The sequence below is a fragment of the Phyllobates terribilis genome, unplaced genomic scaffold (assembly GCF_046119375.1).
Source record: "Phyllobates terribilis strain yellow unplaced genomic scaffold, ASM4611937v1 Scaffold_25__1_contigs__length_18738178, whole genome shotgun sequence".
Classification (NCBI taxonomy): Eukaryota; Metazoa; Chordata; class Amphibia; order Anura; family Dendrobatidae; genus Phyllobates; species Phyllobates terribilis.
The window spans coordinates 16,437,419-16,457,824 of record NW_027362785.1 but is presented as its reverse complement, the minus strand read 5'-3'; the positions used below and the strand labels follow the sequence as shown (position 1 = coordinate 16,457,824).

General features: G+C 50.0%; 1 protein-coding gene across 1 annotated transcript; it reads left to right on the top strand.

Annotated features, from left to right (window-relative positions):
* Nucleotides 1-944: 944 nt before the first annotated feature.
* On the top strand, nt 945-19,651 carry LOC141176409 (uncharacterized). The gene is made up of 4 exons (XM_073660393.1): nt 945-1,275; nt 4,854-5,068; nt 5,471-5,665; nt 19,224-19,651. The coding sequence occupies exons 1-4, from the start codon at nt 1,184-1,186 to the stop codon at nt 19,649-19,651; spliced, it is 930 nt and encodes a 309-aa protein (XP_073516494.1). The 5' UTR covers nt 945-1,183.
* The last annotated feature ends 755 nt before the right edge of the window (nt 19,652-20,406 follow it).

The following is a 20,406-nucleotide window of genomic DNA, read 5'->3' as shown; positions in this document are numbered from 1 at the left end:
CAAGCACAGCTAGAGTGCAGACAAGGCTGAGCAGGGCAGGACAGGACTGCCGGAGCAGCGGGCAGAAGCAGGGCAGGACAGGACTGCCGGAGCAGCGGGCAGAAGCAGGGCAGGACAGGACTGCCAGAGCAGCGGGCAAAAGCAGGGCAGGACAGGACTCTGTTCACACGGAACAGACAGGAAGGGAAAGACAGAGCCAGACACCCACAGGGTACTTGCAGTGAAGTAGCGAGTGGACCACAAACTCACAAACGGGAGTACAGAGACAACAGGCAGGAGTTAGGTACGAGTTCAGACTCTGCAGAAAAAGGAAGGGAACGGACATAGAGGCAAAACAGGTAAAGGATAGGAGAGAGTTCAGACTGGAACTGAGTGTACGGAGGAGACCGACACTGCAGCGGGATACAGGAGCAGGTCTGGGAATACTGCCCCCAGAGAGGCAGGACGAACAGGCAAGGAGCGTGTTCAGACAGGACAGACAAGATACAGGAGCGGGTCCAGGTAATCGGCCCCTAGAAGGCGGGAGGAACAGGCTAGGAGCGAGTTCAGACAGGACAGACAAGATACACAGAAAGGACTCAGTTCAGACACGGGAACTAATACCGCAAAGCAGGAGACATACAGGACTCAGTTCAGACACGGGAGCTGATACCGCAAAGCAGGAGACATACAGGACACAGTTCAGACACGGGAGCTGATACCGCAAAGCAGGAGACATACAGGACTCAGTTCAGACACGGGAACTGATACAAAAGCAGGAGACATACAGGACTCAGTTCAGACACGGGAACTGATACAAAAGCAGGAGACATACAGGATTCAGTTCAGACACGGGAACAAATACCGAAAAGCAGGAGACATACAGGACTTAGTTCAGACACGGGAACTAATACCGCAAAGCAGGAGACATACAGGACTAAGTTCAGACAGGCCTGGAAATACAGCCTCCAGGAAAGGCAGACAAGGAAACAAAGACGGGACCTGGCACCTTCAGAGTGCAAGCACACACTGAAGGAAAACACTATGCTCAGGCAGGGATAGAAGGGAGCTGCTGAGCTATATACCAAGTGTCAGACAGCAATAGGCTGAGGACGCACAAGGGGCGTGACCCACAGCAGGTACAAAGAGCAGGAAGTGATCGGGCGCCACCCTTAAGCAGCAGAGACAGACACAAACAGACAGCATGGAGGGAAGCCAGAGAGACATTCTGGACAGGAGATCAAGTGCGCTCTCTTGCACAGTGGGAGATGGACCACCATGCAAGGACGCCGCCAGGTATGTTACATATTCATGTACTGATGGAGGTTCTGGTGATGAATTACTGTACTGACTGTGGTTCTGGTGATGTATTACTGCACTGACGGATGTTCTGTGATGTTTTACTGAGCTGAAAGATATTCTGGTGATGTTTTACTGTACCAACTGTGGTTCTGGTGATGGATTACTGAACTGACGGAGGTTTTGGTGTTGTTTTACTGCACTGACTGTGGTTCTGGTGATGTATTTCTGCCCTGACGGTGGTTCTGGTGATGTATTACTGCACTGATGGTGGGTCTGGTGATGTTTTACTGTACTGACTGTGGTTCTGGTGATGTATTACTGCATTGGCGATGGTTATGGTGATGTATTACTGCGTTGGCGGTGGTTCTGGTGATGCAGTACTGCACTGACGGACATTCATCTGATGTTTTACTGCACTGACTGTGGCTCTGGTGATGTATTACTGTGATGATTTACTGTACTGACTGGTTCTGGTGATGATTTACTGTACTGCCGGTGGTTCTGGTGATGTATTACTGCACTAATGGTGGGTCTGGTGATGTTTTACTGTACTGACTGTGATTCTGGTGATGTATTACTGCATTGGCGGTGGTTCTGGTGATGTATTACTGCATTGGCGGTGGTTCTGGTGATGTATTACTGCACTGACTGTGGCTCTGGTGATGTATTACTGTGATGATTTACTGTACTGACTGGTCCTGGTGATGTATTACTGTACTGACGGTGGTTCTGGTGATGTATTACTGCACTGATGGTGGGTCTGGTGATGTATTACTGTACTGACTGTGGTTCTGGTGATGTATTACTGCGTTGGCGGTGGTTCTGGTGATGTAGTCATGTAGATGTTGAAATCTCTAATTTATGAGACTTGATACTAATACACTATAAGGTCAGTATGTGCTGGGCTTAAAATACAGCTGTCTGAACGTCTGTCAGCTGAACAAGAAATTGACCAAAGCCCCCATACACTATAGACGGCTGTCCGATGGTTCGGCCGGCAGCTATCTCGCCCTGCTCTACCACATACAGGATCGCTCACTCTGCCGAGCGCTCTCGTGTTCTCTATAAGAGCTGCTGTTAGACATCTCTGGCTGCTGCTTATCACTTAGAGAACAAAAGGATCTACAGTCCGAAATCAGACACGCTGGATTCTTATGTCCCCTGACAATCATCAGTCAGAACCACCCATACACATTGGACTGTCAGCAGAACCTGTTAATATCGACGGGTTTGGCCAAATTTAGTCTGTGTATGGGGGTCTTAACTACTATCTGAAGGGTCCGGGCTCTCTCGGGGGGCTCTGGGCGCTGTCGGGGGGCTCTAGGCGCTGTCGGGAGGGCTCTGGGCGCTGTCGGGGGGCTCTGGGCTCTGTCGGGTTGCTCTGGGCTCTGTCGGGTTGCTCTGGGCACTGTCGGGGTGCTCTGGGCACTGTCGGGGTGCTCTGGGCGCTGTCGGGAGGGCTCTGGGCGCTGTCGGGAGGGCTCTGGGCGCTGTTGGGGTGCTCTGGGCGCTGTCGGAAGGGCTCTGGGCGCTGTCGGGAGGGCTCTGGGCGCTGTCGGGAGGGCTCTGGGCGCTGTCGGGGGGCTCTGGGCGCTGTTGGGGGGCTCTGGGCTCTGTCGGGTTGCTCTGGGCTCTGTCGGGTTGCTCTGGGCACTGTCGGGGTGCTCTGGGCACTGTCGGGGTGCTCTGGGCGCTGTCGGGAGGGCTCTGGGCGCTGTCGGGAGGGCTCTGGGCGCTGTCGGGGTGCTCTGGGCGCTGTCGGGGTGCTCTGGGCGCTGTCGGATTGCTCTGGGCGCTGTCGGGGGGGGCTCTGGGCGCTGTCGGGGGGCTGTGGGCGCACCACTTCTCTTACACTTCTGTGAATCTGCAGAGTTTTTCAGGCGGGCGACGCTCCAGGACACATAATCGTCATTTTGTCCCGAAGTAACTTGTTTTTGGTCGTCTTTCCCGACATCTTTTTGCCATCAGTTTTTGCTTTAGATGAACACGTCCCCTCTTTTAGCCGCTTCATATCTTAGGAAACCTGAAGTGGTTAAAAAACCCTCCAAAAGACTGAACATATGAACAGCGTCTTTACATTGCAGTGTAGGAGTTCATCGTTTTTAGCGTATTTTCAGCACTTTTTCAGGCGGATTATACAGAACGTGTCTCTCAGAAAAACCGCTGTGTGCACATACCCTTATTCTGCCTGATCAGCAGGGGGCGTACCACTGAAGGTGCCTAGGGCAGCATGAATGCCAGATACGGCCCTGGGTCGTTATTGTGCTCCCGTTGACTTTTGCCTCTCGCTGTTGGATATCAGAGGGAAGAAATAAAGGAGCCGAATGTAGAACTCAGACCCCCTTCTTTCTCTGTCCACCCCCTCCCCGAGCTGCCACTTATTCAGGCACCATATGGGGGCGCTCTCAATAAAGGATCATATTGCCCTCAGCTTCCTTGGGTCACAATCTATTACAGTTCCCTTACTCCACAACAATCTTCACGTCATAAGGGAAAAGTTATGGAGAACTAAATCAACTTTTCTATCAACTCCTACGCTCAGGTAGCTGCACTGCCACCTGGTGGTCGTTTGGTGAAACATTCAAAACTTTTTCAAATTGTCTCTTCAGAGAGGAAGACAGCTAGAACTCTAGTGCCACCTACAGGAAGTAGCAATCCTAAAAGTCAATAGTGACCCTTTAAGGAGCCTTATTACATGACTTAGGTTATAAGCCAGATCCAGAAACTCAATTTGCAGACACTGTTTCAGGGTGCTACCCCTCGTCAGTGAAAAGGGTGAGTTCTCATTTGGCTGGGTGAGAGGTGTCAGACCGGTATCTAAGGGGTAACATTTTTCCTTGCGGAGAGTGACATGCTAAGCACGTCAAGGTGAGGAGACTTTTAAAATGAGGAGCATTGCGGCTTTAACACTAGAACTACTGATGGAGTCATTTTGACTCCTTTCGTTTTTTATTTCTCTTCTGTGACTACATTTTTCAGAATTCCGGCTTGAAACTCGGTGACTTTTCCTCAAATATGATGTGAAAAATGATTTTGTGAGAATAAATAATTTTGGTGAAAAATTTGCGCGTTTTTTTCAAAATTTACCAAGAACTACTGAAGGGAGTCATTTTGACTCCCTACTATATTTTGAGGTCCTTTTGTCACTAAATGTTGCTATAAAGTTTTGTGCATAATTTTTTCACTCTGTCTTATTTACCCTGATGTTCATATAGATGTAGTTCAATTTACATGCCAACTTTTCACATTTTCCTTGTGTTTTACCTGCTTGTATTACTGTGTAATGCTGAACAAAATAGCTTGTTTACTCTAGGCTCTTATCTTATGCTAATGAAGGGTGGTGTTTTTCTAAGGTCCTAGCAGGAGACAGTATTCTGGATAGTAACTTTACTTTCAGTTCAGCTGAAGAGACAAAGAGAACAGACGCAGACATACGAGCTCTGAAGACTCATACAGGTATGAATTGTTATGAAATAGTTTAGCTGTCTGTCAACTGATTCAGCCCACCTACTTTTGAAGGTGGCAGAACAGTTATTATTTCTTTTAGTTTTCATTTCATTTCTATTTTTCAGTAGGGAACTATATAGAATTATGGAATTTGTGAGGAATATGGAGAGAAGACGTTTGATAAAGCCTCAGGATATTCTGGCTACTTTGCAATCCATACCGGAGGATGAATCGGAATCCGAATTGCAGGAACATGTATTTGATTCTGACAGTGATGAAGATTTCATTCCTCAGAACATATCAAGTGAATCTGAAGACTCAGAAGGAACAAATCCAGAAGGTAAGTAGTTATGTGTATTTATTTGTTCTTCCACACACTGAGTTAGGGCCTGTGCACACTAGCAGAATTCTGGCTGAATAGCCATCTGGATATTCTTGCCGCAATACAGGCCGTACCTGCCCGCTCATGCCTGAAGCTCCGCTCCGAACCCCGGGCTGGAGCCGCTGTCAGGGACAGAGCAGCGCTTGCTTACGCGCGAGCACGGCTCCGTCCAAGACAGCGGCTCCAGCCCGGGGTTCGGAGCGGAGCTTCAGGTATGAAACTCCGCTCTGTACCTGAGCGGGCAGGTACGGGCCGGATTGTGGTGAGAATATCCGGTCGGATATTCCGCCGCTAATCCAGCCAGTGTGCACGGACCCTTACAAAACAAAAATTCTAAATATTCATCAACTTTTTTTACAGATATTCCAAGCACATCAACTGGGGATCGGGCTCATGCAGTTATGTTGCCTCGTGACCATCCTCCTGGTCGTGGACAGAAAAAATCAGCAAAACGTCCCAGAAATGAAAGAACAACAGATAACGATGGCGGCGAAGGTAATGCAACAACAAACACCAGAGAAGGCGAATCTGAAGGAATACTAGTTTCAGCGGATGGTATTCAATGGAAACCTGTTGAAATTGGAGAACACTTGCCTGGTAGGCGTGACAGCCAAAATATTCTTCGAGAAGCACCTGGCCCTACAGGATACGCCAGAAGAAATATCATTATCGATAGTCCTTTGAGCGCATGGCGTTTATTTTTTGATTCATATATATTGACACATATAAAGAACTGTACGCTTGCAGAAGCATGCAGGAACAATAATTTACAGTTTACTCTATCTGATGAGGAGCTAGATGCATTCATTGCGATATTCTATGCTCGTGGAATATCTGGCACGAACCGTCACTCGATTAGCAGTATTTGGTGTAATGACTGGGGAATACCGTTTTGCAAAGCGACAATGTTTGTTGAAATTATGAGGTTTCTCAGATTTGATGAGAAATCTACTCGATCGGAGAGACTGCAAACGGACAAGTTTGCTCTATTTTCTACTGTGTGGGACAGGTTTATTGAAAATTGTATTGCGTGTTACAAACCTGGCCCATACATAACGGTGGATGAGCAACTTTTCCCAAGCAAAACTAGGTGTCCATTCACGCAGTACATGCCTTCCAAACCAGATAAATAACCACAAATGAAACTCTAAAAATAAACGAAAACAAGCAAGGAGTCAAAATGACTCCTTTCAGTAGTTCTAGGCGGGGTCACGAGTCCAGTAGTCCTAGTGTTAAAAGTCTCCTCACTGTGAGGTGCTTAGCAGGTCCCCTTAACCCTCTACTGCCATCTTATGACTGAAAAAAGAAACTACAGCCGCCAATGCTATTTACTTCTATATTGTCTTAAAGGGGTTATCCACTACTAGGACAACCTCTTCTTGAACTAAATGTTCGGTGGTGAATAAATAATAAAGCCTATACTCTCCTCCCGTGCCGGCTGTAGCGTCGGCGTCCCTGCCCTCTGCTAGGCAGGGACGCTGTTCCCCTCACCTCTCTGCTCCAAACCCGGCGTCCTCCTCCCGCTCTGCTGGCAGCGCGCGCTCCTTCCCGGCCACTGTGCTTAGGGCGCGCGCGCGCTCCCTCCCTCTTAAAGGGGCCGCGCGCGCCGTCCTAAGGAGTCCCCGGCCAATGGCCGGAGGACTTCACCATATATAAGGCACCTCCTCCAAAATGGAGGTGCCCGAGCAATGTTGTTGCACTGTTCACTACTCTGCTTCAGCCCTCGGGTCCCGTTGCCAGTTACTTGTCAGTTACCTGCCTGATTCCTGCCAGAGTCCTGCCAGTTTGCTGTCTGTTTCCTGCCTGATATTCCTGCTACCTGCTTGCTAGCCTGAGGTCCGACGGTCTGCCTTCCTACTCCTGTCAGTCTGTCTATGGACCAGCTTGGCTGCTCACCTGGGAGTGCACATCTGCTACCTGCCTGTTAGCCTACCTGGAGGCTCCGCCGTCACGTGCTGTGACCACCTGCCATTCCAGAGACTCTTGCCCGCTCACCTGGGAGCGCTCATCTGCTACCTGCCTGCTAGCCTACCTGGAGGCTCCGCCGTCACGTGCTGTGACCACCTGCTATTCCAGAGACTCTTGCCCGCTCACCTGGGAGCGCTCATCTGCTACCTGCCTGTTAGCCTACCTGGAGGCTCCGCCGTCACGTGCTGTGACCACCTGCCATTCCAGAGACTCTTGCCCGCTCACCTGGGAGCGCTCATCTGCTACCTGCCTGCTAGCCTACCTGGAGGCTCCGCCGTCACGTGCTGTGACCACCTGCTATTCCAGAGACTCTTGCCCGCTCACCTGGGAGCGCTCATCTGCTACCTGCCTGTTAGCCTACCTGGAGGATCCGCCGTCACATGCTGTGACCACCCGTTTATCCTGAGTCTCTCGCTTGCTCACCTGGGAGCACACATCTACCATCTGCCTGCTAGCCTACCTGGAGGCTCAGCCATCACAGGTCGTACCTACCCTTTACCCAGAGACTGCCCCGGTCACTTGCCGTGACCTCCTGCCCGTTCATCCAGAGACTGCCCCGGTCACTTGCCGTGACCTCCTGCCCGTTCATCCAGAGACTGCCCCGGTCACTTGCCGTGACCTCCAGCCCGTTCACCCAGAGACTGTCCCAGTCACCTGCTGTGACTGCCTGCCCGTCTTCCCTGGTCGCCACCCGCTCCCTTACAAGGACCGCCCCCTTGTATAGTAGCTCAGAGGTTCCGCCTCCCAGACCCGTTACACCGGCTCTGTTCCAGCGGTGTCGGCACTGGAGATCCCGGAGCTGTGATGCGGTGGAATGACATGCGATGCCCGGACTATGCGATGTCCCCGCCATCGTACAAACTGAAGATGAAGAGGAAGCCAGGGCTGCAGCTGATCTCGGACTTCCTCTTCATGTTCCGTTTGGCGGGGACAGTAACGGCAATTCTGATTGGGTGCCGGGGTCACGTGTCATTCCACCGCATCACAGCCCCGGGACCGCGAGTGCCGATACCGCTGGATTGGGAGGTGAGTATAGACTTTATTATTTTATCACGGCTGAACATTTAGTTCAAAAAGGGGGTTGTCCTACTAGTGGACAACCCCTTTAAACTGGAGTGATCCTACAAAATAAAGAGTTGAACAGATGATTTGAAGGTTCCTCATACCTGGCAACAAAACACCAACCCTATACTAGATCTGATGGGAGAAAAAAGTCTGTCTTACCCAATCCTCATCAACTTCTCTAAGACCATTGACGTTTTTTTTTTCAAACTCTGAAACACCTGAAAAGGAGATGTACTTATTCCAAGACAAGCATCCTGAAGAACCATATCATCTGTCTGCACCATTAGTGCTCCTCACTATATTCGAGAAACACTTAGACGCTCAAACTCCCAGGGATAATCCAACAGAGACGCCCATTCTGCTAAAACATGTCCCCTAAACCGCAAAGATCCCGAGAAAAGGACATGTCCGGAGATTGGGAGGATCCCTCTGAAAACTTAGGGGTGACTCCCTCCTTCTCAGGTTTAATGGAAAGGCCTGACCCATTAGATGACTCTGTGGGTCCCTCCATTCCACGGTTAACCTGTCACCAAGACCATCTATTCCTGAGGACCTCCACTCATATCTCCAACATCTACCCACGAAAGAAGACTTCAATGCTCTTAGCTCAGAAGTAAAATCTACCTGTAGATCAGAAATAACTGCTAGAGGAAGTCCATGATGACACACGCAAACATATGAACCTCATCCAAGAAGCGGTCTCCTCCCATGCTGAGGCCCTCAAGAATACCAGCCATCACCTAGAAGACTTAGACAACAGGGGAGAAGGAATAAAATCCCCCTGAGGGGCCTTCCTGAAGCAGAGGGGATTGAAGACCTTTAAAGACCTTCAAATTAAACTTGATAGAGCTCGGTGTGCTCTCAGACCAAAGGGATCCTCATCTTCATCCCAAGACCTCATATGCTGCATACGTGACTTTTCCATAAAAGAAGCTATTATGTCTTATGCACAAAATATACGGAACCTTGAATACAAAAACACGCCTTTCAACTTTTTCTGGATCTTTCTTGGATAACTCTACAAAAAAAGACGTCACTTACGTGCCCTCCTCTCTATCTTAAAGGATCATCAAGTTGTCTACGGATGGGACTTTCCCCTTTTCACTCACAGCCAGAAAAGAAGGCAGATCGGCCATTGTAAAGTTGTATGAAGACCTCCCAAACGTCTGCAAGTTATTGGACAATTCCTCTTCCCCATCTCTCGGATTGGGAATTGGGAACTCCATTGCCAAATAACAAGAAACACAGAAAACCAACTTCTACTCAACATTCTCCACCATCTGCAGGTCAAGACCCCCCATGAGCTTCTATAATCAACATGACACTTATTGACTCTGTTACTGACTCTCATATGACCAAACAAGTAGTACAGGGGTGCTCCAACTCTTTGACAGTTCTTATATTACAGCCTACCATCGCACTTATGTGGACCCCAATGAGAGATCCATAATTCTACAAGGTACCCTTAGGCGAAACCCCCGTATACTCTGTAATATCTACACCCCTCATGTGGCTCAAATCACATTTCTTCGAGGAGTCTTTCTTAAAATCTCACATCTCCCGTCTTTTGCAATTATTCTTGGGGGAGATTTCGATATTATGTTGCCTGAATACAGGGACAGATTCTGAGTGATAGGCCTCCATCCTCATCCCAATCCCACCTGTCCAGAGAATTCTGCCGGCTAATCCCCAAATACTCTCTCTGATTTCTGGAGAATTAACCACCCTGAGGATAGAATCCTAGAAAAGTAGAGTTGGAGGGGACTTTGAGGGTCTTCGTGTCCAACCTCCTGCTCAATGCAGGATTCACTAAAGCATCTCAGACAGATGTCTGTCCAGCCTCTGTGTGAAGACTTCCAGTGAAGGAGAACCCACCACCTCTCGTGGCCGCCTGTTCCACTCATTGATCACCCTAACTGTCAAAAAAGTGTCTTCTAATATCTAATCTGTGTCTCCTCCCGTTCAGTTTCATCCCATTGCTTCTCGTGTTTCCTTGTGCAAATGAGAATAAAGATGATCCTTCTACAGTGTCACAGCCCTTGAGATGTTTGTAGACAGCTATTAAGTCTCCTCTCAGTCTTTTCTTTTGCAGCTAAACATTCCCAGATCCTCTAACCGTTAGGACATAGTTTGCAGTCCGCTCACCATCCTGGTAGCTCTTTTCTGAACTTGCTCCAGTCTTCTCTTCATGTCTTTTTTAAGATGGACGCCGTATTCCATATGAGGTCTGACCAAGGAGGAGTAGAGGGGATAATTACTTCACGTGATCTAGACTCTATGCTTCTCCTAATACCTCCCAGAACTGGACACAGTATCCAGATGAGGTCTGACCAAGGAGGAGTAGAGGGGGATAATTACTTCACGTGATCTAGACTCTATGCTTCTCCTAATACCTCCCAGAACTGGGCACAGTTGTTATGCACACGTCTGGACTGACTGGCGTGTGCGGGTGTTGTGGTTCCACTGGACCATGGACCGGAGAGTGCCTGGAGGGGCGTGACTAAGTATCTGGCCGATCCGACCAAGGTGGCACGACGGCATACGACGCCAGTGCACAAGGGAGAAACCGGGCAGAGGGACCAGGTGCTACTCCAGGTCAAACTCCGGACACGGGGGTTGACCCACACTGGGATTACTGGAACAGGCAGGTTAGGCTGGCACAGACTGGTGGATGTAAGCAAACACGCCAGGTATGCAGATGGGTGGATACAGGCGAGTATGCAGGCAGGGAGGTACTGGCCGAAAGGACGGGCTGGAGCACAGAAAGGTTAAGACCCAGTACAGACTGGGTCACAGAACCGCAGATGCGGTAGACAACCACAGCAGAGAGGGAACGCCCGAAGCGGTGGGCAAGAACAGAGCAGGACGGGGCTGCAGGAGCAGCGAGCACAAGCAGGGCAGGACAGGACTGCCGGAGCAGCGGGCAGAAGCAGGGCAGGACAGGACTGCCGGAGCAGCGGGCAGAAGCAGGGCAGGACAGGACTGCCGGAGCAGCGGGCAGAAGCAGGGCAGGACAGGACTGCCGGAGCAGCGGGCAGAAGCAGGGCAGGACAGGACTGCCGGAGCAGCGGGCAGAAGCAGGGCAGGACAGGACTGCCGGAGCAGTGAGCAAAAGGGTCAGAGCGGAGCAAGGCTGCCGGAGCAGTGAGCAAAAGGGTCAGAGCGGAGCAAGGCTGCGGAGCAGTGAGCAAGGAGTCAGAGCAGGCTAGAACCGCCGGAGCGGTGAGCAAAGGAGTCAGAGCAGGCTAGAACCGCCGGAGCGGTAAGCAAAGGAGTCAGAGCAGACTAGAACCGCCGGAGTGGTGAGCAAAGGAGTCAGAGCAGGCTAGAACCGCCGGAGCGGTGAGCAAAGGAGTCAGAGCAGGCTAGAACCGCCGGAGCGGTGAGCAAAGGAGTCAGAGCAGGCTAGAACCGCCGGAGCAGTGAGCAAAGGAGTCAGAGCAGGCAAGTCTGAGTAGGGGGGACAGGGCTCTGTTCACACGGAACAGACAGGAAGGGAAAGGCAGAGCCAGACACCCACAGGGTACTTGCAGAGAAGTAGCGAGTGGACCACAAACTCACAAACGGGAGTACAGAGACAACAAGCAGGAGTTAGGTACGAGTTCAGACTCTGCAGAAAAAGGAAGGGAACGGACATAGAGGCAAAACAGGTAAAGGATAGGAGAGAGTTCAGACTGGAACTGAGTGTACGGAGGAGACCGACACTGCAGCGGAATACAGGAGCGGGTCTGGGAATACGGCCCCCAGAGAGGCAGGACGAACAGGCAAGGAGCGTGTTCAGACAGGACAGACAAGATACAGGAGCGGGTCTAGGTAATCGGCCCCTAGAAGGCGGGAGGAACAGGCTAGGAGCGTGTTCAGACAGGTCAGACAAGATACAGGAACAGGTCTAGGTAATCGGCCCCTAGAAGGCAGGAGGAACAGGCTAGGAGCGTGTTCAGACAGGCCTGGAAATACAGCCTCCAGGATAGGCAGATAAGAGAACACAGAACGGGACCTGGCACCTTCAGAGTGCAAGCAAACACTGAATGAAACACTATGCTCAGGCAGGGATAGATGGGTGCAGCTGAGCTATATACCAGGTGACAGACAGCAATAGGCTGAGGACGCACAAGAGGTGTGACCCACAGCAGGTACAAAAAGCAGGAAGTGATCGGGCGCCGCCCTTAAGCAGCAGAAACAGACACAAACAGACAGCATGGGGTGAAGCCAGAGAGACATTCTGGACTGGAGATCAAGTGCGCGCTCTTGCACAGTGGGAGATGGACCACCATGCAAGGACCCCTCCAGGTATGTTACAGTACCCCCCCCTTACGCCCCCTCTTCTTCAGGCCTGCCAGAATCTTCCGCAGGGAATTCGAGGACCAGTCGTTCACTTCAAGGAGATCACTTCCACTGTCCACAGGAAAAACTGATCTCATCTGGTTAGCTAGGATGCTACCTCCTATCCAGCCATCCTCAGCAACAGACGAAACGGGTGGAGTACCAGGAACAGCACACAAGGAAGTCTCTCTCCACATATTTTCAGGTGGCACCCCAGAGGGTACAGGAGACAACTGGAAGTCCTTCACCGGGTTGGAGGGGGACAGAGACTTGGGGGTAATCTCTGCTTCGAGGTACATCTTGTCAAGCTCACAGGAAGAAATAGACGGGTTATCAGGTACATAATGAGGAAAAGTCACTGTCTCTTTGTTATCTGGTGGTACCCCGGAGGATTCAGGAAACAACTGGAGGTCCTCCGCCGGGTCAGAAGAGTGCAGAGGCTCAGAGAAAACATCTGCTTCAGAGTACACTAGGTCGGACTCACTGGACGAAGCGGGCGAGGTATCGGGTACCGAGTATAGGAAAGTCTCTGTCCATTCACCACCAGGTGGCACCCCGAAGGGTTCTGGAGACAACTGGCGGTCCTCCGCCTGGTCAGAAGGGTGTAGAGACTCACGGGTAACCTCTGCTTCAGAGTACACTAGGTTGGACTCACTGGACGAAGCGAGCGAGGTATCAGGTACAGAGTAAAGGAGAGTCTCTGTCCTTTCGCTACCAGGTAGCACCCCGAAGGGTTCTGGAGACAACTGGAGGTCCTCCGCCTGGTCGGAGGGGTGTAGAGACTCGGGGGTAACTACCACTTTGGGGTACCGATTGTCAGGCTCACAGGACGAAGCGGACAAAGTATCGAGTACCGAGTGTAGAGAAGTCTCTCTCCATTTGTCATCGAGTGGTATCCCGGAGGATTCAGGAGGCAACAGGGGGTCCTCCGCCAGGTAGTAGAGGTGCACAGACTCAGAGGTAACCACAGCTTTGGAGCATCCTTGGACATGCACACCGGTTAAAGTGGGTGAAGCATCTGATGCCGGGTGCAGGAAGTTCTCCTGTGTGGAGTCTGGATGGGCAGAAGTCTCTTCGGGCAGGAGAACCGGAGCACTACCCACGCACATTACCCGTTGGGGCTTCTCCGGGATACAGGGAGATGAAGCTTCAGTAGGGACTTCAAGGTTGGGGTCAGGAGGTCTCAGGGAGGACAGACCCTGGCGTGACGGCTTGCCTCTACGTCTAGCACGTCTGGACTGCCTCTTGAGGTTGGGAGATGTATTCCGGAAAGTGTAGTCACCCTGTGAAGATTCTGGGTGGACAGTAGTCTCATTGGGCTGGAGGACTATTGCGCTACCCACACACATTATCCATCGGGGCTGCTCCGGGATATTGGGAGGTGAAGCTTCAGCAGGAGCCTCCGGGTTAGGATCATCGAAGACCATTAGAAAGGCCACCAGGAAGGCCATTAGGTCCAGGAGGATCGGATCCTGTGTTTCATATAGGGGGTTGATCCATTCCAAGGCATCACCCGCCAGGTAAGACATAATGAATGCCACCTTAACCCGATCGGTGGGAAAACATAGAGGGTAGAACTTGAAGTGTAGCATGCATTGCTCCACAAATGCACGACTTTGTCTTGGATCCCCATAGTAACGTGGCGGATCCGCAGGAACGAGAGCAGATAGATCCATCTGGACGGGTGCGTAATTCGCCTGGAACTCAGCTGAGAAAAAAAATAAATTTTATTTATTTATTTTTAATGCATGTATTCGCTGGAAAACTTCTCAGAGAGCGAAGGCCGTGGGGCTCAACGGGAACCATGGCCTGAGCATGCTGTTATGCACACGCCCGGACTGACTGGCGTGTGCGGGTGTTGTGGTTCCACTGGACCATGGACCGGAGAGTGCCTGGAGGGGCGTGACTAAGTATCTGGCCGATCCGACCAAGGTGGCACGACTGCATACGACGCCAGTGCACAAGGGAGAAACCGGGCAGAGGGACCAGGTGCTACTCCAGGTCAAACTCCGGACACGGGGGTTGACCCACACTGGGATTACTGGAACAGGCAGGTTAGGCTGGCACAGACTGGTGGATGTAAGCAAACACGCCAGGTATGCAGATGGGTGGATACAGGCGAGTATGCAGGCAGGGAGGTACTGGCCGAAAGGACGGGCTGGAGCACAGAAAGGTTAAGACCCAGTACAGACTGGGTCACAGAACCGCAGATGCGGTAGACAACCACAGCAGAGAGGGAACGCCCGAAGCGGTGGGCAAGAACAGAGCAGGACGGGGCTGCAGGAGCAGCGAGCACAAGCAGGGCAGGACAGGACTGCCGGAGCAGCGGGCAGAAGCAGGGCAGGACAGGACTGCCGGAGCAGCGGGCAGAAGCAGGGCAGGACAGGACTGCCGGAGCAGCGGACAGAAGCAGGGCAGGACAGGACTGCCGGAGCAGCGGGCAGAAGCAGGGCAGGACAGGACTGCCGGAGCAGCGGGCAGAAGCAGGGCAGGACAGGACTGCCGGAGCAGCGGGCAGAAGCAGGGCAGGACAGGACTGCCGGAACAGTGAGCAAAAGGGTCAGAGCGGAGCAAGGCTGCCGGAGCAGTGAGCAAAAGGGTCAGAGCGGAGCAAGGCTGCGGAGCAGTGAGCAAGGAGTCAGAGCAGGCTAGAACCGCCGGAGCGGTGAGCAAAGGAGTCAGAGCAGGCTAGAACCGCCGGAGCGGTAAGCAAAGGAGTCAGAGCAGACTAGAACCGCCGGAGTGGTGAGCAAAGGAGTCAGAGCAGGCTAGAACCGCCGGAGCGGTGAGCAAAGGAGTCAGAGCAGGCTAGAACCGCCGGAGCGGTGAGCAAAGGAGTCAGAGCAGGCTAGAACCGCCGGAGCAGTGAGCAAAGGAGTCAGAGCAGGCAAGGCTGAGTAGGGGGGACAGGGCTCTGTTCACACGGAACAGACAGGAAGGGAAAGGCAGAGCCAGACACCCACAGGGTACTTGCAGAGAAGTAGCGAGTGGACCACAAACTCACAAACGGGAGTACAGAGACAACAAGCAGGAGTTAGGTACGAGTTCAGACTCTGCAGAAAAAGGAAGGGAACGGACATAGAGGCAAAACAGGTAAAGGATAGGAGAGAGTTCAGACTGGAACTGAGTGTACGGAGGAGACCGACACTGCAGCGGAATACAGGAGCGGGTCTGGGAATACGGCCCCCAGAGAGGCAGGACGAACAGGCAAGGAGCGTGTTCAGACAGGACAGACAAGATACAGGAGCGGGTCTAGGTAATCGGCCCCTAGAAGGCGGGAGGAACAGGCTAGGAGCGTGTTCAGACAGGTCAGACAAGATACAGGAACGGGTCTAGGTAATCGGCCCCTAGAAGGCAGGAGGAACAGGCTAGGAGCGTGTTCAGACAGGTCAGACAAGATACAGGAACGGGTCTAGGTAATCGGCCCCTAGAAGGCAGGAGGAACAGGCTAGGAGCGTGTTCAGACAGGCCTGGAAATATAGCCTCCAGGATAGGCAGACAAGAGAACACAGAACGGGACCTGGCACCTTCAGAGTGCAAGCACACACTGAATGAAACACAATGCTCAGGCAGGGATTGACTGCAGCAGCTGGGTTATATACCAGGTGACAGACAGCAATAGGCTGAGGACGCACAAGGGGTGTGACCCACAGCAGGTACAAAAAGCAGGAAGTGATCGGGCGCCGCCCTTAAGCAGCAGAAACAGACACAAACAGACAGCATGGAGGGAAGCCAGAGAGACATTCTGGACTGGAGATCAAGTGCGCGCTCTTGCACAGTGGGAGATGGACCACCATGCAAGGACGCCGCCAGGTATGTTACAACAGTATCCAGATGAGGTCTGACCAAGGAGGAGTAGAGGGGATAATTACTTCACGTGATCTAGACTCTATGCTTCTCCTAATACCTCCCAGAACTGGACACAGTATCCAGATGAGGTCTGACCAAGGAGGAGTAAAGTGCGATAATGACTTCACGTGATCTAGACTCTATGCTTCTCCTAATACCTCGCAGAACTGGACACTGTATCCAGATGAGGTCTGACCAAGGAGGAGTAGAGGGGGATAATTACTTCACGTGATCTAGACTGTATGCTTCTCCTAATACCTCCCAGAACTGGACACAGTATCCAGATGAGGTCTGACCAAGGAGGAGTAGAGGGGGATAATTACTTCACGTGATCTAGACTCTATGCTTCTCCTAATACCTCCCAGATCTGGACACAGTATCCAGATGAGGTCTGACTAAGGAGAACTAGAGGGGGATAATTACTTCACGTGATCTAGACTCTATGCTTCTCCTAATACCTCCCAGAACTGGACACAGTATCCAGATGAGGTCTGACCAAGGTGGAGTAGAGGGGGATAATGACTTCACGTGATCTAGACTCTATGCTTCTTCTAATACCTCCCAGAACTGGACACAGTATCCAGATGAGGTCTGACCAAGGTGGAGTAGAGGGGGATAATGACTTCACGTGATCTAGACTCTATGCTTCTCCTAATACCTCCCAGAACTGGACACAGTATCCAGATGAGGTCTGACCAAGGAGGAGTAAAGTGCGATAATGACTTCACGTGATCTAGACTCTATGCTTCTCCTAATACCTCCCAGAACTGGACACAGTATCCAGATGAGGTCTGACCAAGGAGGAGTAGAGGGGATAATTACTTCACGTGATCTAGACTCTATGCTTCTCCTAATACCTCCCAGAACTGGACACAGTATCCAGATGAGGTCTGACCAAGGAGGAGTAGAGGGGGATAATTACTTCACGTGATCTAGACTCTATGCTTCTCCTAATACCTCTCAGAACTGGACACTGTATCCAGATGAGGTCTGACCAAGGAGGAGTAGAGGGGGATAATTACTTCACGTGATCTAGACTCTATGCTTCTCCTAATACCTCCCAGAACTGGACACAGTATCCAGATGAGGTCTGACCAAGGAGGAGTAGAGGGGATAATTACTTCACGTGATCTAGACTGTATGCTTCTGTTACTACATCCCAGAATTGTATTTGCCTTTTTTGCTGCTGCATCACACTGTTGACTCATGTGCAGTATGTAGATCTTTCTCTTTCTTCTCACCACCTCATGGCACCCATACTCTCGTAGACTACTACAGAAATGGGTCCTGTGAAATGGTCTGACCATGCCCCAATTGGTTTTTACCTGCTGCTACCATTGGAGACTTAATGAAATTTTCTTGCACAAACCTTCCATCAAAGAAGATCTACATCCTCACCTACAAAACTACTTTGAAGTCAATAAAGGTTCAGTCTCCTCTGAAGCAATATTATGGGAAGCTCATAAGTCGGTCCTCTGCGGTCAGTGTATCGCGATGGGAGCTAAACATTATAAAATTATAGAAGCTTTAACCATGGAGCTGAAGAACTTGGAGTCTGGATTGTTCTCTAAACCTTCTAAACAAATCCTTAAAAAAATGATAGATGTTCAGGCCCAAATAAAGAATATGGCAGTGAAACGAGTGGATAAGCTACTTCTCTATAGGCGCCAACGATATTATGAAATGGCGAATAAACCCCTCACAGCTAAACAACTTAGAGACCATGCGGGACAGTCTTCTCCTTACGCTTTACGTAACAAAAAAAATCAAATAACGTATGATCCAGAAGAAATAGCAGAAATATTCCATCAGTACTTCTCACAATTATACTCCCTTCCTCTCCGCGTTTAACCACCCTATGGATTGTAAGAACCATAGGCCTATAGCCCTCCTCAACTGAGACATCAACATATTTACTAAGCTCCTCGACGTCCGTTTAAATCTTTATCTGTCCTCTATGATTCATAAAGATCAGGTAGGTTTTATCCCAGTCAGACAAGGAGGTGACAATACCAGACGAGCAATCGATCCCATAGATCTAGTCCAAAGATCCAAACCCCCTGCTCTCCTCTGAAGCTTAGACGCGGGGAAGGCGTTTGATCGCCTCAGGACGCTCAAGACGCTTGAGATATTTGGCATATAAGGTCACTTCTTACGGGCTCATCTACACCCGCCAATACAAAGTGGATGGAAATAGTTTTTCCATGGCTTGCACCTGCACATCCTAACTCTCTGATATGGAACAGCCCCTATAACCCCCTACAAATGAACTACTAGGCCCAGTTGTTGAGGGAGGGCAATAACCCTTCACGGTTGACCAAGTGAGTGTCAAATTATTATGTTGATTGCAGAAAACCAAACGGAGACAGTGCTCTGTATGGGAGGATTCAGAGAATCTCTAATCTCGTTTATTTCTACTTAGCATTTTATATTGTTTTGAGTATATCAATAGCCAATCACCTACAGACATACTACAGGCTTGAACCAATGTTAGTACAATTATTACGGAAATACACATATGGTCATATTATCGTTAGTTCGGTGCATGGTGGAAATTTACAAGGTTATACACATCCCGGCTCAGACCAGTTAGATAACAGGAGCAGAGTGTCTCACAGAATGTTATTGTGAGAAAAGGTTAGTGTGGGAAAGATGCATGAGAAAAGAAGGAAAGAAGTATGTTATGCAAGGAGTGATAATAACATGATTTTGAAATAAGCAGACAAAATGGAGTTGCTCTAGCATGAATATCAATATGTCCTTTACATAGTGATCCTTACCAGGGACATCTGGAGGACCTGTTCTCAAAAATTCTAATTATCATCTACAAATCCTTCCTATTTCACCCAAACTTTCCTGATAGCTTGACTTTGTATTTGGACTCCTATTCGTTTGTTTAATTTCTCAGATATAACTAAAAGAATAAGAAGGAACCTGCTGATGTACGATGAGATGAGGTCTGGACTATCTGTACACAAACTCTCGCTATTTCAGTACATTAGGAGAAGACATTTTGCATCATCCATGTTCCATACCTTCAGGTTTCCAGTCCATTCCCCTTTGAGCGTTTGTGTAGAATTGGTCCCTGATTTATACGCCATTTTCCAACGTCCTGATGATGATCTCCTGATTGAGCCCCATACATTCTCCAACGGGACAACCACTTGGGAACGACTCAGGGTGATGTGGAGACTCGTTTGGTCAAGAGCAGCTATTACAGCCTCATGTATCACAAAGAAAATCAGTACAAAATTCTACATCTCTGGTATCAGACTCCAGAACATCTACATCAACTGGACTCCTCCATTTCTCCATTATGTTGGAGATGTGCCTTAGCAAGGGGACCTGCCTTCCATTTATTTTGGGATTGTTCCCTTATAATTCCCCTTTGAACTAGTGTTCAATCTCTAAATAGACATTTTTGCTCTGGTCCTATCAGCAGAACCTCAGATTTTCTTACTTAATTGATTTCCACAGGATAAATCCAAGAAGACTATCAGAGTCATCAGATGCCTCTTACGGATATTGACCGCTGCGAGAGGTTTAATAGTGTCCCATTGGAAGCAAACCTGACCCCATCTTTACTAGATCTAAACACTAGAATCCAAGACATTAGAGACGATGAATATCGTATTACTATGAACGGAAATAGGGTTGAGAAATGTGATCTCATCTGGTCCCCTTGGGATAGTTTCCGGATACCCCTGAATATTTGAAAATCACCATTTCTGACTTACTCGAGCTTTCCCACATCCTTACATCCCAATGCCTCCATTTCTCCATTCCCCCCGCTGTTTATTGTCTTGTATGTCTTCCCCTCGTTTCAGATTGTTATAAATCAGCATTTATCGCTTGTCCTGGATTAAGTCCTACTTGTAATGTTATTATCAAGTGTGAATTCTAAGTCCATGAAATCCCCTCCTGCTCCAGAATCCAACATAGCAGAACATTGTGTTTCTTGGCTCCCGATTATGACCTGTATGGGAACGACAAAATGAGACGATGGTGATTGCTCTTTGCCTTTATCTTACATCACAGATGAGATGGTTGGCATAACCGGATCTAGCCGTCCAGAAAGGTCCAGATTGTTG